This window comes from Scatophagus argus, chromosome 22 (genome assembly GCF_020382885.2).
Source record: "Scatophagus argus isolate fScaArg1 chromosome 22, fScaArg1.pri, whole genome shotgun sequence".
In the NCBI taxonomy this organism is placed as follows: domain Eukaryota; kingdom Metazoa; phylum Chordata; class Actinopteri; family Scatophagidae; genus Scatophagus; species Scatophagus argus.
The window spans coordinates 6,065,379-6,080,389 of record NC_058514.1 but is presented as its reverse complement, the minus strand read 5'-3'; the positions used below and the strand labels follow the sequence as shown (position 1 = coordinate 6,080,389).

Genomic DNA, 15,011 nt, shown 5'->3' with positions numbered 1-15,011 from the left:
GTTGTTATTATTTGTGATTGTTTTAAAACAGCACATAAGACACTGGAGTGCTTGAACCTTTAATTTTGAAATGATAAAGTCAAAGTGCATTGATTATATGGCAGTATTTAAGATTTCCTTGCATAATCTGTAGGCAGTGTCAAAAGAGGTTTCTTCTCAAAAGGCAGTATTCATGACATTTTAACATCAACTGACGGTTACATGCACAAAAACATGGGCAGGATTACATGAAACGATTGTAAACATCCCTTTGGTTTTAGGTCTTTATAAGGTGAGCTGATCACCGAGGCAGCTGGTGAAAAATGTCTCCAACACAAGAGACAACCTGAGGCAGGCAGTGAGGTGATTGTGAGGATCTGTTGTTGTGGCAGTCACTGATTAAGTCGTCGTACTGATCTGGTAGTGTTTGTCGACAGGTTCCTCTGGGTCATGGCTGCAAAAAACAGATTTAAAGTTACTCTAATATGCACAATGATCCGTTACTGTCACTTCATAAGTATGAAGTTCTACATAGCCTGGAAAACAGATTTTTAACTTGGGACCAAGACTGGAGCTGTTCGTGTTGCCGGATCACCTGAGAAGTTCAGCTCGTAGACAAAGTTCTTGGTGGTGAACATGATGGTGCCTGACGGGTTCTCCTGGTACTGGAGCTCGATGTCCTGACTGGACACGCTGCAGTGATAATTCCCCTACACGACCCAGAGATCAACATAAACTTTAAGTCTTGTTAGTTCAGAAAATCCTGTGTGTCTCTGTCTATTGAGTTACTTGATTAAAGCGGGTGAACCCTTCAAGTATCATCACTCTTTGTGTTTAGTGCTAAATAGCAAATGTCTGCACGCTAACAACACTAACCCCACTGTATGATAAACATTATAACTGCTGAAAGTCAGCATGTTGTCATTGTTATAAACTTAGCATGCTAACATTAGCGTTTTGCATATTGACAGATTCCCTTAAACTTATTTACTTACGTAAAGGATTCACTGCTCGACAATACTGGCATTAACACATTATCAAAAACAGAGTCGTGTCTTACTTTGGAATAATCTGTCCATATTCCATCGATGTCTTGAAACTGCCATTGTGGCAATGTGGTCCAACTGAAGAACAGAAGAATTTAAGTTGAAAATGTTTACAGTTAGCATACATACAGTGTTCACATAGCCTATTACCGTCCCATGAATAGACCTGCTGTCGCTATACAGATTTGGTGTGTAAAAGTAAGTCAAAAACAAAAGCTGTAACACTCCAGCGGTACATTCATTTATAATTAATAGGACATGAATAAGAGAATGTCATGTACACGTTAGTCTAATTAAGTTGTAAATTAAGGGTATTTCAAAGTGTTTTAACTCCTTTAGTGTTTGCTTTATTTAACTCTATACGAGATCTTTTTTTAAAATTGAGGGGTTTTGTCATTTGCCTTTTCAAATCAATTCAGTCCAGTTAAGAAGTTTGGTATGTTTTCAAGGGTAAATTAAGGATTAATTAGTGGTACTTTATGGGATACTGGTGATACATGGTGGAACGTTCCTCCTGACCTGCTGTTCTGTTGGCTCCCATAGACAGCAGTCCTCCTCACTGTTCTTGTAGTCCCGATGTTGTTATTGACTTGTTGCATTTCTGTGACAAACACGGAGGTTTGAGTTGCAATTTAAACTGCTGTCCCTGACAAAATCAAGTAACAGATTCTTTAGCTTTACACCTGTTGTTGTATGTGTGTGCATTACTTGAGAAATCCAGCGTGTATGAGTATCTCTTGATCCTGAAGTTCAGCTGCCCCTGTGGATTCAGCTTGTATTGTCTCTCGATGGCAGCGCTGTCAAATGAACACACCTGTGCACAAACACAAACTCAGTCAGAAATCAGTCCATGACACCATTAGGAGAAAAAATGAAGAATGAAAGCTAAATATATTTAACATAAAGTGCCATGTCATATTAAAGCTTCTAGCTGAATGTAAAATGAAAACTAAACCTTTTATGGCAGGTTATGCTACAGTTATCTTTCTTACGTGTGCTTGGTATTCTGTCCATTGGCCCTCATCTCCCATAAACTCCCACTTGTAGCATCCATTAGTGGCTTGTGAGGAGGAAGCCGTGGGAAACACTGTGGTGGAGGGAAGGCTGTGGAGACATGAACACACTGTCACGCATGTTCATACAGACTTCTATACAGGGGGGCTTTGTCTTAAACTTCCCTCCCAAGTAAAAGTCCTTCCAGGTGAGACCAGCTGACAGATCAATAGACAAAAATCTAATTCCTGCAGATGAGAAGTCTTACCTTCCTGTGTTGGGAGGGAATTTTGGCCGCCTGCGTACGTTCCTGCACATGCCTGTGGTGCAGTTTGTTTGGCTCATGGCTGCAGAGCAAAACACCATCAGTTAGATTTGGCTGCACAAGAAGACGTTTCTCGACATGAAGCTCGTACTTGGTATCTCACTTAGTAAATATCACATACTGGAAAAGTCAAGCGCGTAGACTGTCGAGCCCACTGTGAAGCTGAAGGATCCCTGAGGGTTTAGTGCGAACTGCTGCTCAACATCTTCACTGCTGACTGAGGAGGTCAATGTGCCAGAGCTCTGAGGACGAGGAGGAGGATGAGGAGACGGTCAGTGTGTAAAATCTGAGAACTGAGTGAATTTAACGGTGGACATTTTCCTCACCTGGGCTCCGTATTCACGCCACAGCTGGTCATCTCTGAAGTACCAGCCTACATCCGCCTTCTGGCCCTGAGGTAGGAGAGATAGCCTCTGCACCCCCATAGCTCCATTCGAAGCCTGTAACTTATCGAAGTCTATGAACACGGGCCTGCGGAGGACACACGTGATTCAGTCTGATATATACTTCTTCAAATGTGACATTTTGCTTTGATTGTCCCAGAGCAAAGCAAGATTTAAGTCACCATCCTCAGTTTGGATAACGTTATTCCCTTAATAATTTAAATAGTGTTTCCTGTGAAAAAAATTCATCCTACTTTCACCATATGTCTTGGCCAAAGCTTATTCAAACACCTCCAGATTATACGTAAGCACTTCCTGGAAATAACACCTGAACCTTAAGAGAAATTTTATGCGACTGTTGGAAAAATGTCAGACAGGAAGAAAAGTTAAACGAGTAGAAATCACCAGCGCTGACCCATGGCTTGTGTTGATGGTGATTCCTTTAGCTCCAGGTTGGCAGTAGTGGGTCTCGATCACATGGTCGTTGTCAATTCGCAGCCACTGATGTCCATCAGACAGCTGCCACTCATAATGTTTCCCACTGACTGCAAAGTAGATAAATATGGGATCTTATCACGCATTTACAGCATGTGACAGCAGTCTGACAGCTGCTCCACTGCACACGTCAGCAGCAGTTTGTTTCTTTACTGTCCGGCACTGACGCTAATTAAGTTAGTCCAGGACAGTAATGTAAACGAGAACATTTACTCAAGTATTGTTCTTCTTTTTCTTTTCATGCTGATTTCTGCTTTTCGGAGATGCTTTTTAGTTCTTATTTGTTTGACAGCTTTGGTTACAAGTTACAGCGCAAACTAAGATTTTTACATACAAGAACAAACAGAAACTTAATATGGAGGAGACAACTCAGTGATCATGTCCCAAGTTAGCGTGGGACTTTGTGTACAATATGTCCAATGAGTATCCTTATCATTACTATTTCCAAAAGTCAACCTTTTCTACTTTTTTAAAAGACAATATGATTCTTGATTTTGACGTATTAGTTGCATAAGTGAGTCATGATGAGAGACTCAGCTAAAAGGCTTAAAATGTAGGACGTAATTCCATATTATTAATTAGCTGCTATATGAGGACCTTTATGTTAGACAGACCTGCAGTGTCCCACAAACGGCCAAACTCCTCTTCACTTCCCTGTAAGCAGCAGACACACAAAAGTCAAGAAAAGCTTCCGACAGTGAGACGTGATCACAAAGTGACCCTGTGGGGAACACTCACCGTGCTGTGAGGAGGATACATGGCGTCAGCCCAGCATCAAAACAGGCAGATTAAACAAACGTATCTTCTTCAGGCTTAGTTTGGTGTCACACAGAAGTCGACGTGATTGTTTCACTTGTGTTTTTCCACAATCGGCTTTCACTTTCGGTTCTTCTGCAGAAGCGTCCACGCACTGGGTGGAGTCCTCATAGTGACTCTGGTGGAAGTGATTGTTTAACTCTAAAAAGCCTTCCACGATGGCACACTTCAGGAGGTGACTTTTTATAATGAACACATTTTGATGTGTCGGTGAACATTTTTGTCTGCCTTGTGCTTTTTATGGTCTCAGTTGAGTGACAGCACAGTGGAAATTCTGTTTTGTTTTCAAGATATTAAAATGATGGGCAAACACAAATGGAAAAAAGTACTTTTATTTTCTCTTACTGCTTCCAAAACAAACAAGCAAACACTGGATTTTTTTAATTGAAGTCATTTTTATTAAATTGTCATATTATTTGCCAGCCATCTGTAAACCTGAAGGTCCAGCAGCGATACATATATATGAATTATTATTGCATGATGTGCAAGCACCCAACTGCGTCATGTAAAACACCTGAAAGGTAACGCGCACATGCAGCGTAAGGCTGTTGAGAAACGCCCTCAGATTTGCTTCTGAATGAGTCGATTCTGTTACAACAGAAGAGGCAGCTTGTAGATTTGTTGTCCCGTGCAGCAAATATTTTGCATTTATCTTAATGTATTTGTCAACAAAATAAAAAAAAACAACAAAAAAACATATTGCATCCCCAGGTATGGCAGTGCGCAGCAGGCTAAGTCATGTATGTGTACTTCAAACAATAATTTTGTAAAAGGCATTTTGGTACAGTACGTAATCTGAGTGCAAGTTCATCAGGCAGCATTTAGGGGTAATTTGGTCATTTTAACACGATCCCCCACAGCACCAAGAAACCACACAACCTTCAGTACAATTTAATCTTATCCTCGATTCTTTTCTAATACAAACTCAATATGACACTTTAAAACAAAGAGGCCAGCGTAGAGCCAAATCTACAAGAACCAACGCTAAAAATCCCCCCAGATAAATTCATGTGAGACTGTAATGACTGCATGAACGATGGTACGGCACAGGCACGTGGAGATCCCCTCGAACGATCACACGAGCACACGTCTGATCTTGCGTGAATGCTTGGTTCTGAGGTTGGTTTGAATCATCGCTGCAGGGGGAAAAAATATAGAGAACAACAAATAAATAAATATCTTTGTCATGTTTCAGCCAAGACGTTACAGTTTATTAACCCTAGAACACTAACGTTAAAATTAGTAACACCATCACTAACGTTGGGTATATTTTACCCGATATAATATCTCGGATAAAATACAGTTTATCACACCAGCGTTCATCATGCCATATAGGACACACAGTGGCCACCTCTTGGTTTTTCTTTCACAGCTGTACTGAGCACACATTTGGTCGAAAGTATCAACACATCCCTTCATTTGGTTGTAAAATTCGATCATTTCAAAATTGTGTGGGTGAAAATCACCCGACGTTAGTGTTCTAGGGTTAAAGCCCAGATTCTTTGTGACTTGTGGTTTGCATTTTCTCTGCAATGATTTGGTTCACGTGTCCATAAATTCCTCATAATTTCAGCAGACTTTTCCTGGACAGAACTACATAACTTCATACCATTTCATTTATTACCTCCCCTCTTCACTGACATGTAAAACATAACCCGACCTGCAAAGTCCAGCTTGTAGGATTGTCCGCTCACGGTGAAGAACATGCCGTCGTTGGAGTTCTGCTGGTACTTGGTCTCAATGTCTTCGCTGGTGACCGAGCATTCACTCTGAGTGCCGCTCTGCACACACAAAGCCATCCACATCTTCACGGCTGATCTGAGCAGAGCTATTTAAAGGCAAATGAAATCTGTGCTGATAACTCACTCTGTGCCTGAACTGATGCCACGCTCCTCTGTCTCCCTCGAACTGCCACTGTGGTCTGCCGCCCAGCGACAGGGTCTGTAGTGCTGAGGCTGCTGCAGACACTCTGCAACGACAGCATCGCAGTCTGTACTGCTGTGTGTTTCAACGTGTCGGGAAACGCACTTATTTAATAAATATGAGCAAAGTCTGCCATCTGGTGTTAATGTAAATGTACAGCAAGTCCCTTCATACAGATTTGTAAGGAAATTTGCCACAATAAGTTAGATTTTTCGTATGAATTGCACAAATGAAATATCTCAAGTTAACTGGCGAGTTTTGGAGATGCTGCAGGGCAGGTATAGTTACCTTTGCTGAGAGCCATGCTAGCTGTTTCCACCTGTTTCCACTTTTTATGCTAAGCTAAGCTAACTGGCTGCTGAGTGGAGCTGTGGGTAGCTTTACAGTCGCAACCATTTCAAACCCTGTGCAAGAAAACTAAAAAGCAAAGGCAAGAATAACCTGCCATTAACTCTCTTTCAAGCCGGTGAACAAAAGCCAGACTCACCCGGATCCCGTTTGCTTCTGTCTGTAAAGTGGTCGACGAGTCACCTTTCTCTTCCTGTTTTTACACACCTGTCGCATTTCTGAAAACAACAACAACAACAACAACAGAAAGCACATAAATCTGGTATCCGAGCAGAAACTCACAATGTCCTCCGAGTGCAGGTTTTGTGGATATACCTCACCCCTGAATCTGATCTCTACAGTGTCAGCTCCAATGCTGAAAGTAAAACAGCCTCTTGGGTCACTCTGGAACTTCTTTTCTATGTCAGAGTTCACCACAGGACTTGGGTTTCCCTTTGAATCCTTTAAAGACATTTTAAAAAATCAATGTTGAGTAACAAACTGACCAAGAAGACGAAGAAATCAAAACACAGCTGTGGCTTCAGAAGCGGCTTCTGGTTCGATTCCCCCACCGGGCAGGAAAAATTTCAGTGTGGTGGAGTGATAATGTCCCCACCCCTCCATTAGCCGGCTGATGTGCCATTGAGCAAGGCACTTTTTTACAAGGCAATTTTTGCTCCGAAATAGAAACGTTTAATTTCCTTCTACCTTGTCTCCATACTTGTTCCACTTCCGACGCAAGGTGCAGTACCAGATCCACTGAGTGTTTCCATCATCCAAACGTCTCACCCTCAGACTCTTTCCACACACTCTCATCCTGTTAAAATCTATACTCACGGCCCTGTAGAGAGACAGAGACAGAGACAGAGACTCATCAAGCGGTTTCCATCCACCTGTGCTCAGAAAACGTGTTGACGCTGCGTACCCATACGCCGTGTTGTAGATTTTGATGCTCTTGGTGTGCGGCAGTGAGTACTGGGCTTCGATGACGTGATCGTTTTCAACATCCATCCAGGAATTTCCATCATTCAGCTGCCACTGGTAGAGTCGGCCGTCAGTGAGCTTTGGGGCTGGACATAAAGAGTTTTAGATTTACATTCTGCAAGCGAAGGCACCACAGATGACACACACACATTATTATGTTATGGTGTAAAGCAGTAATTTTTGTATCAACGATGGATGAAGTGAGTGTGCGCGTGTGAAAGGTGACGGCTGTAGGTTTAAACCCACCAACAATCCCCCTCAGCTTTGCTCAGCCTTTTAGCCTCTTTTAGCTCATTGTTTTGTTTTGTTTTGTTTTAATGTGTTTTGGTTGTTTTTTTTTTTCTTTCTGGCTCGCAAACTTTACTTTCATCAACTGTTTCCATCTGAACAGCTCCGATAATGTGACTGCATGTGTTCACTGTTTATATATCTTTTATTCTGATTGTTTATATCTTTTATTCTGATTGTTTTTTATATTTATATAGTGTTGTTTTATATTTATAGCATTGGGTATTTTGTTAGGTTTTTAGGCTTATACTGGGACCGGGGAAAATTTCGTTCCACCTCAAGTTTCTACATGTGTGAAATGACAATAAAGTTTCTTGAATCCTTTTCTTTATGTTAAGAATATAAATTTTAGGTTTTTTAGAGAAACATTTAGTGCATTTATTTTAAAAAAAATGTAGAAATAATTCAAAATCTTCCAAAAATTAATTGTTTAATTTAATTTTTTTTTTTTAAATCTTTTTGTCTTTTGAATGCACCTCTGATTTACGCTCACAACCTTAACTTTTTCACCATAAGAAAAATGTTGCTGTCTTAGCATCAGAGTACTGAGAAGGTTAAGTCCCCCTTTTGTTGGAGCGAACTGAGTTTTGTTTATAAAGACAAATCACAAATTTGTCTCTGACTGAAAAACTGGACGGACACACACCCAGCTGGCAGAGCAGACCGAATGAACAGAATTAAAACATCCAGCTTGTAATGTCTAAAACACATATTACCAAGTACACATGAGTATAATAAAGTTTCAGGTGTGAACATTTTGGAAATTGAGATGTGGATGAGACAGAAACCTTCGGTCTCATCCTGTTCCTCGTCTCCAGACGCGGATCGGGTGTCTCGCACACCAGAGGACGGCCTCGCACCCGTGCTGTGCTTCAGCTTACACCTGGACCCGTAGCGACAGTTTCCTTTCAGTGCATACTTGCAGACGTGCAGGTAAGAGCACCTGCCATCATCCCGACAGCCGCCCTTGTTGTAAAACTTGCACGGTTGTCTGTCTCGACGCTTTAAAAACAAAATACAGAAGATGCTTTTATTCTCATCACATACGCTCATGTGCTCCGTCAGGTGAAAAGCAAATATCAGAAAACTCTGGGTTTGAGTGGGCTTGTAAAACAGATGCTGACCCTGGCCGGAAACGAACCTGACAGTCAGTTTCTGCTGCTGAATGTTCATCGCTGTCTGACTCGTCGCTGAAGTCAGATTCGTCCTCAGAAGGGATTTCCTCAACAGACCCTGCACAAAACAGCACAAAACACCAGAGAATCGGTATCAAATGTTTACATGTCTGGTGAGGGCTTATTTGTAACTCCCGGTGATGATGATGGAGCATGATCTTCATCATTCAATCAGTTTTTCATTCTTTGGCCTTGCCTCTGTTGCTCCATCCTTATTTTCTATACTTTGTTCATTGAGAAAGTAGTAAATAAATGATGAAAGTTCACTTTTATAATAAAATCCCGTTTGTATATACATCATGTTTTGTTATATGTTTATCTGCTGCCCCCTACTGGCTAATTGAATTACAAAACGTATTTGGCTTTGACCTGCACGTTGGAAAACCGCTGCTAAATTAAAGTTAAATAATGAGCGAGTCTTAAGTTTAGTGCTATAAACGAGTAAAGTAGACCTGTTGCTTGGTTTTTATCCTCCAGCTTCGGGCTGGACGGGTGATGGAGGAAACGCAAAATAAAAAACGAAACCGAAACTTAGGATTTCAAGTTCTACAAAAGCGATGAGAAGTAAAATAAACGATCACAGCTCAGGTGATCAATCTGAGTACCCGTCTGAGAGTCAAGACCCGAGTCATTCCTATCGCTTTTTCCTAACGTCACATACATCAGTGATACCATTCGGGTGTATTAAGATATCAAGATTTAACTCTCATTTTCATCATGTAAGGAAATAAATGTAGGCGACACACCACGTCCAACACAGCTAACACTGCAGATATTAGTACGTAAATTAAGAATATAGTTTACAGGATACTTACTGGCGGCAGACGCCATCGCGATATCATCCGCAATTGTTTCGTTTTCATTATCTTTATTTTGATTCATATGACAGCCACTCCCACACAATAGGCTGGTTCTGCGGGTGTGTCCCGCAGAAAGACTACTGTCAGCATAACTTTACACCACTATCGTTATCAGGGGCGTCTTTTGGAGGAATTATAAAGTAAGGGGGAAAGTCCTGAAGGCAACAGTGATGGCAAAAATTAGATGTACTTCTTCTCTTCTTAACCAACGCACATTTCACAAACAGCAGAGATGTAATATAACAAAATCTGAATATTGATTTTTCGACCATTTCTTGATAGATTCAAACGTACAAAAAAACGCACAATATGTAGGTCTTAACACTTTGACCTACATATAAAATGCATAGAGGTTTACAGATGTTGCAACATTGTAGCACTTTTTGTGCTACAACATAGCAAATGCAAGGATAACCTGCCATTAACTCTCTTACAACATAGCACAAAAAGTGCTATGCAAAACATGTAATATGTTACTATACATACAACGTATCAATTAATAAATAAAATATGAAATATATATAAAAACAGAGTGATAGTGATATGATTCGGCATTGGCGCTTCCACATCTACAGGTGGCGGTAAAGCGTTCTGTTAAAAGCTCTAGAAGAAGAAGAAGAAGAAGCTGCTAGGGCCCTTCTGATGGAGCGCTGAGTAGTCTTTTCCTGCGAAGGGAACTTGATAGGAAGGTTAAAAGGAAAAACGGAAAATAAATAAAACGAAGTAAATAATAAGTAAAAAATAAATAAACAAATATGGAATTTCCAGACCATGATTACACGCACACCACTTTTTATAAGCTCACCCCTGCGGAGTTCACATATAAAAGTAAGTATAGGCAACAAGAAATGCCATGTTTTAACCAAGCTAACGAGCTAACGGTAGCTAACGTACACAGAGGTAGCTAGGGCACCTAGCAAGTGGGCTCGTCGTTAAGCGACATTTTCAGCCGGACATCATCGGCCTCCACTGGTAATGTAGGTTGTATTTGATGTGTAGGCTAATATATGTTTAAATAAGTATAAACGAACCAGCTGATTGCTGACCAGCGGTTTAACAACTTTTATAAAGTTCATCTCGCATGATAACATTTCTCATCTAAATTGAAAAGAGAGGAGCATAAGTATTCTGTGCACCATTTTTATTTTTTTATTTACTTTTAAGAGGGGAAATAAACAATCCTGAAATTAATAATACTGGAAAAAATGAGGTCATAACAGGCTGAAACAGTCTGCACACTGTATAACATCCAGTATTAAATGTAAGCCTATGTGTTTGTATTCCTACTAACTTTACTTTCTCTCTGTCTTAGTGAATTCAAAAGAAATTGAAGACTTTGTGAAGCTGAGGGTTTCAAACGGTTGGCTCTTCTCTGGAAAAAGAAATACTTCCATGTTGGCATGGAGGTATGTGAGCAACTTAAAGCTCCAGATGTGTGGAAACAGAAAAGACTCCAATGAAATGTTATTATTCCCTCATTAATATTCATATTTGAGAAGCTGAATCCAGTGACATTTTGGTATTTTTACTTTCAAACAATGACGTCAGCAACATCTTATCAGCATAGTTGATTTTAAATTTTCTGCCGATTGATAAATCAACTCATCGTTTCAGTTCTAGTGTTTCTGTGTGTCGTTAAGATCATTATATTTACAGGGCCGTCCTGAAACATATGGGCTTGCAACACAAGATGACTCATAATCAAGCATCCAAAAAATGGGAAAACATGAAGAAGAGATACAAGGTGCAGTTTCTTTTTGTAAATTTTACTTAGCTTCTTCAGGCATTTGGTTATTTTTTTTCTTGATTTGTTGCCTTCTCTCTGCTTCCTCAGGAGCTGAAGAACCCTCCGGATGGGGTGAAAGTGTTCCCTGAAACATGGCCTTATTTCAGTCTGATGGACGACGCCATGGAGGGTCGCCTGGAAGGCAGGGCTCCCATCCTCAAGGCCCTGCCCGATGACAAAGGCAACGGCAATTTCTTACCCATCTTGAGGCCCAAGAGGAGGAAGTCATCCATGGTGATAAACTGCAATACAGATCTGTTGGCAGACATGCCAGAGATTGAGGTTTCCCAGAACGGAGATGAGGCTGGGGAGGAGGAGGGACGCCAGGAGATAGATTGCGTCATGCAAGAGGTGGACCACGAGAGGAACATGATGGACATTGAAAGACAGGTGATGGAGAGGGAGAAGCAGGTGATGGAGAGGGAGCAGCTGGTACTGCAGAGGGAGAGAGCCGTGCTGGATAGGGAGGCTGCTGCTCTGGACCGAGAGCGAGCCTCGCTGGAGAGAGAGAGAGCGACGATAGAGAGGGAGAAGGCCATGATGGAGAAGGACAGAGATGTTATGAGCAGGGAGAGGCTGGCTCTGGAGCGAGAGAAAGACAGACTTTTGAGACTTTCTGCACCCAAAGAAAGGACTGAGGAGGCTACAGAGGACAGCAGCCAGGTGAAAGACTCAGGCGAGATGGAGAGGAAGGATCGCCTCCTCAACTTGCTTGAAAAACTGATAGAAAATTTTTGATTCCGCCGATTTTTTTTTTCCCTGCACAATCCCTCCCCTGAAAAATATTTGACGGATATTCCTGTAGCTGTTTCCACCTTGGCTACATCTGCACATAATTCAGAATGTACATTATGCTCATATACTGACCTAGAAGCTGTCAATGAAAACGTTGAGCCACTCCTAGTTCGGAGAGGTCTTCAAAACAACTTTATTCACTTGTGGTTATTCCATACAGAGCACACAATGGCAAGCTATTAGCATTATTCTTAACCCCATCCACAATCAAAGTTCACAACCCTCCCCCCCTCTTCCCAAATCAAACAATAGTCCTTATGTTAGTGACTCTAGACATTAGAGTCTTTGGTTTAGGCTATTGTGTACGGTTAAAACATCACTTTTTGAAATGTAATAAACCAAATATTGCAGTTCTTGTAAAAAATCTTTTTTTTTTCAGAATATATATTTTTATATTACAATACAGACTTTACAACAAATGATAGTGTTTAAATGCGTCTTTTATTGCTTTAGATACTCAATTTACCTTTCATTAAGCTCCAGCTTCAATAAGTTTATGCTAGTATACATTTCCAAAAGTGTTAGATCTGTCATTAATATTAATATTATAATTTTTTATTTTTACAAAACAAACATATTTAAACAATATTACTGGTTGTTTTTTTTCTTGCCAGTCATGAACAGACACTGAACAGAAACATACATGCCATTTGAAGAGTTTTTAATAAACCGATTTGTTTGAATGTCACCTATTGTTTACTTTTAATCAAGTTGCAGAGCAGTTTGAGAAAGTTCTTGTGTGTATGTGTGTGTATTTGTATGTGTGTACATGCACTTTGGGTGGGAATGAGAGAGATTGACGGTTTCAGTGTGTATATGTGTTATTTTATTGTACCAGGCATAAAAATCTGAACAACAGGAAGAAGTTGCAGTAGAGCAGTGTATATGTGCTTGATCACCAGACTCATAATTTGTATTTGTGGTTGTTTATGAAGCATAAATTTCCACACTGAGATTCACTGATTTGTAATATACATCAGCAGCATTTATGACAGTTGTGAAATACATTATTGTAATGAATTGATGGTTTGAGGAGGTGATAAATGGTATGCATGTCTGCGTGTGTGCTTGTGTCAATATGTACAAAGATGTGTGCACGTGGTTGCTTTTGTGGAAGTCAGTGTGCAAGAGTGTAGGTATGTGTCTGTGTGGTTAAATAAGATCCCCAATGGGTATACGGGGCAGGCAGATGTAAGCCTGCGGGGTCCTGCTGAGGTTGATGGGATTGCCGTCCAGACGGATGTCCTCCAACGCATTCCTGATGTAGCTGAAATCTTTCAGGTTGCAGAACGTGTCCTCGTGCATCATTTGAATATTGTTATGCTGCAGTAGAAGAGGGAGGAAGATAAACGATGAGATATCATCAACAGGGATATTGGACTGGCTTTGATTATACAATCATGATGGAGAAAGTGGGTCACAAGAGATCAGAGTGGGTCATGTAGTGGATGTTAGGCTATCTGGATTTGTTGGAGACACTTTCAGTCAGATCTTCAGCTTAGTCTCAAACATGTCATCTGAATTGATTTAATTGTTTGAATATAAATCTTACAATGAAGTTATTTGTAACATTTTTATTTCATTTTTGAAAGCAAAACCTGAATACACTACGTGGACAAAACTATTGGGACAGACCTGAGACCTGAGTATTGTTTAAATCAGGTGTGGGGGCTCGGACCCTTATTTCCAGTGAAGGGAAATCTTAATGCTTCAGCATACCAAAACATTTTGAACAATGCTAAGCTTCCAGTAAATACAGTTTATTGAAGGTCCTTTTCTATTCCAGCATGACTGTGTCCCAGTGCACAAAGCAAAGCTCCATAAAGACGTTTGGATGAGTTTGGTGTGGAAGAACTTGAATGGCCCACACAGAGCTCAACCGACCTCAACCTCACCCAACACCTTTTGAATGAACTAGAACAAATTTTGCGAGCCAGGCCTTTTGGTCCAACATCAGCGTCTGACCTCACAAATTATTTACTGTATGAACGGGCTAAAATTCCCTGAGAAACACTCCAAAATCTTGTGGAAAGCCATCACAGAAGAGTGGAAGCTGTTACAACTGCAAAGTACCAATACTTTTGTCCATATAGTGTAGATTAAGTGAGGCAATTTTGTTCAGTAGAGTACAAATGTCAGAAAAACAAACTACAACCCTTTTCCACAGGCCACATCTGGTTCTTGACCAGTTAAGTAGCAAGATTTTTTTGTGAGTTAACGACCCGGAGGCCCTGCACACAACCATTGTCCCACCACACAGGTGTTTTCAATTGCTTTGCTTAATTAGACTACTCTTCTTTATCTGTTGACATGTGTGCACTTGACTGACATCTCTTTACTGATTTTATTGTTTCTCATTATCATTGGTTGGTGACACCATATAATTACAAGGTGGCACCATCCACTTTAACATGAGCATGTAATCATTTATTACTCCACATTATCTGAGTTTCATATGAAATTTGAATTAAAATGTGTTTTAAGATCTTGAATTAATCTTTCAGTGTTGACCAGCGGTGGGGGTTGATGAGACATGAGAGCAGTTGTACCTGTAGGTGTAGAGATCGCAGGCTGTCCGGTAGGGGCACAGGGATGTAATCAATGTGGTTGTCCGTTATGTACAGGTACAGCAGGTTTGTCATATCCTGGTTACAATGAGGAAAGATGTAACTCATCATTAGATCAGTCCTTGAGATGTCACTATTGTGACAGAAACTTGTGACAGGCATAAATTTTGTTTTGTATGATGTCGCAAATAGTAGTCCGTTCCAGTATTAAAAGCAGTAAATCTGTACTACATTATGTGTGAAGGAGTCTGACTTGATTTTTGCTTTAC

The 15,011-nt window shown here is 40.6% G+C and overlaps 4 protein-coding genes across 10 annotated transcripts in view; 1 reads left to right on the top strand and 3 right to left on the bottom strand.

Annotated features, from left to right (window-relative positions):
• Positions 1-88: 88 nt before the first annotated feature.
• Positions 89-4,105, bottom strand: si:ch211-244b2.3 (uncharacterized protein LOC557230 homolog). Its single transcript, XM_046378824.1, has 12 exons — positions 3,960-4,105; positions 3,836-3,875; positions 3,142-3,271; positions 2,670-2,814; positions 2,465-2,585; positions 2,287-2,365; positions 2,018-2,129; positions 1,734-1,839; positions 1,545-1,626; positions 1,040-1,103; positions 575-689; positions 89-433 (listed from the first exon to the last, which is right to left on the bottom strand). Exons 1-12 carry the CDS (start codon positions 3,978-3,980, stop codon positions 372-374), a joined length of 1,077 nt encoding a protein of 358 aa, XP_046234780.1. The 5' UTR covers positions 3,981-4,105; the 3' UTR covers positions 89-371.
• Positions 4,106-4,405: 300 nt separating this feature from the next.
• si:ch211-244b2.4 (uncharacterized protein LOC541512 homolog) lies at positions 4,406-9,667 on the bottom strand. The gene is made up of 10 exons (XM_046378823.1): positions 9,550-9,667; positions 8,701-8,792; positions 8,348-8,561; positions 7,213-7,357; positions 6,996-7,128; positions 6,629-6,749; positions 6,448-6,526; positions 5,904-6,006; positions 5,698-5,818; positions 4,406-5,173 (listed from the first exon to the last, which is right to left on the bottom strand). The coding sequence occupies exons 1-10, from the start codon at positions 9,614-9,616 to the stop codon at positions 5,112-5,114; spliced, it is 1,137 nt and encodes a 378-aa protein (XP_046234779.1). The 5' UTR covers positions 9,617-9,667; the 3' UTR covers positions 4,406-5,111.
• Positions 9,668-10,213: 546 nt separating this feature from the next.
• Positions 10,214-12,409, top strand: si:dkeyp-38g8.5 (uncharacterized protein LOC568385 homolog). 7 transcript variants are annotated; one of them, XM_046379413.1, is made up of 4 exons: positions 10,214-10,422; positions 10,907-11,000; positions 11,251-11,338; positions 11,429-12,409. In XM_046379413.1, the coding sequence occupies exons 1-4, from the start codon at positions 10,350-10,352 to the stop codon at positions 12,116-12,118; spliced, it is 945 nt and encodes a 314-aa protein (XP_046235369.1). In that variant the 5' UTR covers positions 10,214-10,349; the 3' UTR covers positions 12,119-12,409. The 7 variants fall into 7 exon arrangements, with proteins under 7 accessions (XP_046235369.1, XP_046235368.1, XP_046235373.1 ...); XM_046379412.1 differs by having other exon boundaries at positions 10,907-11,057; XM_046379417.1 differs by lacking the exon at positions 10,214-10,422 and adding an exon at positions 10,430-10,566.
• A 152-nt stretch (positions 12,410-12,561) lies between these two features.
• The window catches only part of epyc (epiphycan), a 14,210-nt gene continuing 11,760 nt past the window's right edge, over positions 12,562-15,011 (bottom strand). Inside the window, exons 9-10 of the mRNA XM_046379762.1 lie at positions 14,725-14,820; positions 12,562-13,498 (exon numbers count right to left, since the gene is read on the bottom strand). Of these exons, the coding sequence (XP_046235718.1) occupies positions 13,328-13,498; positions 14,725-14,820 (267 nt within the window). The 3' untranslated portion in view covers positions 12,562-13,327. The remainder of the gene's footprint in view (positions 13,499-14,724; positions 14,821-15,011) is intronic.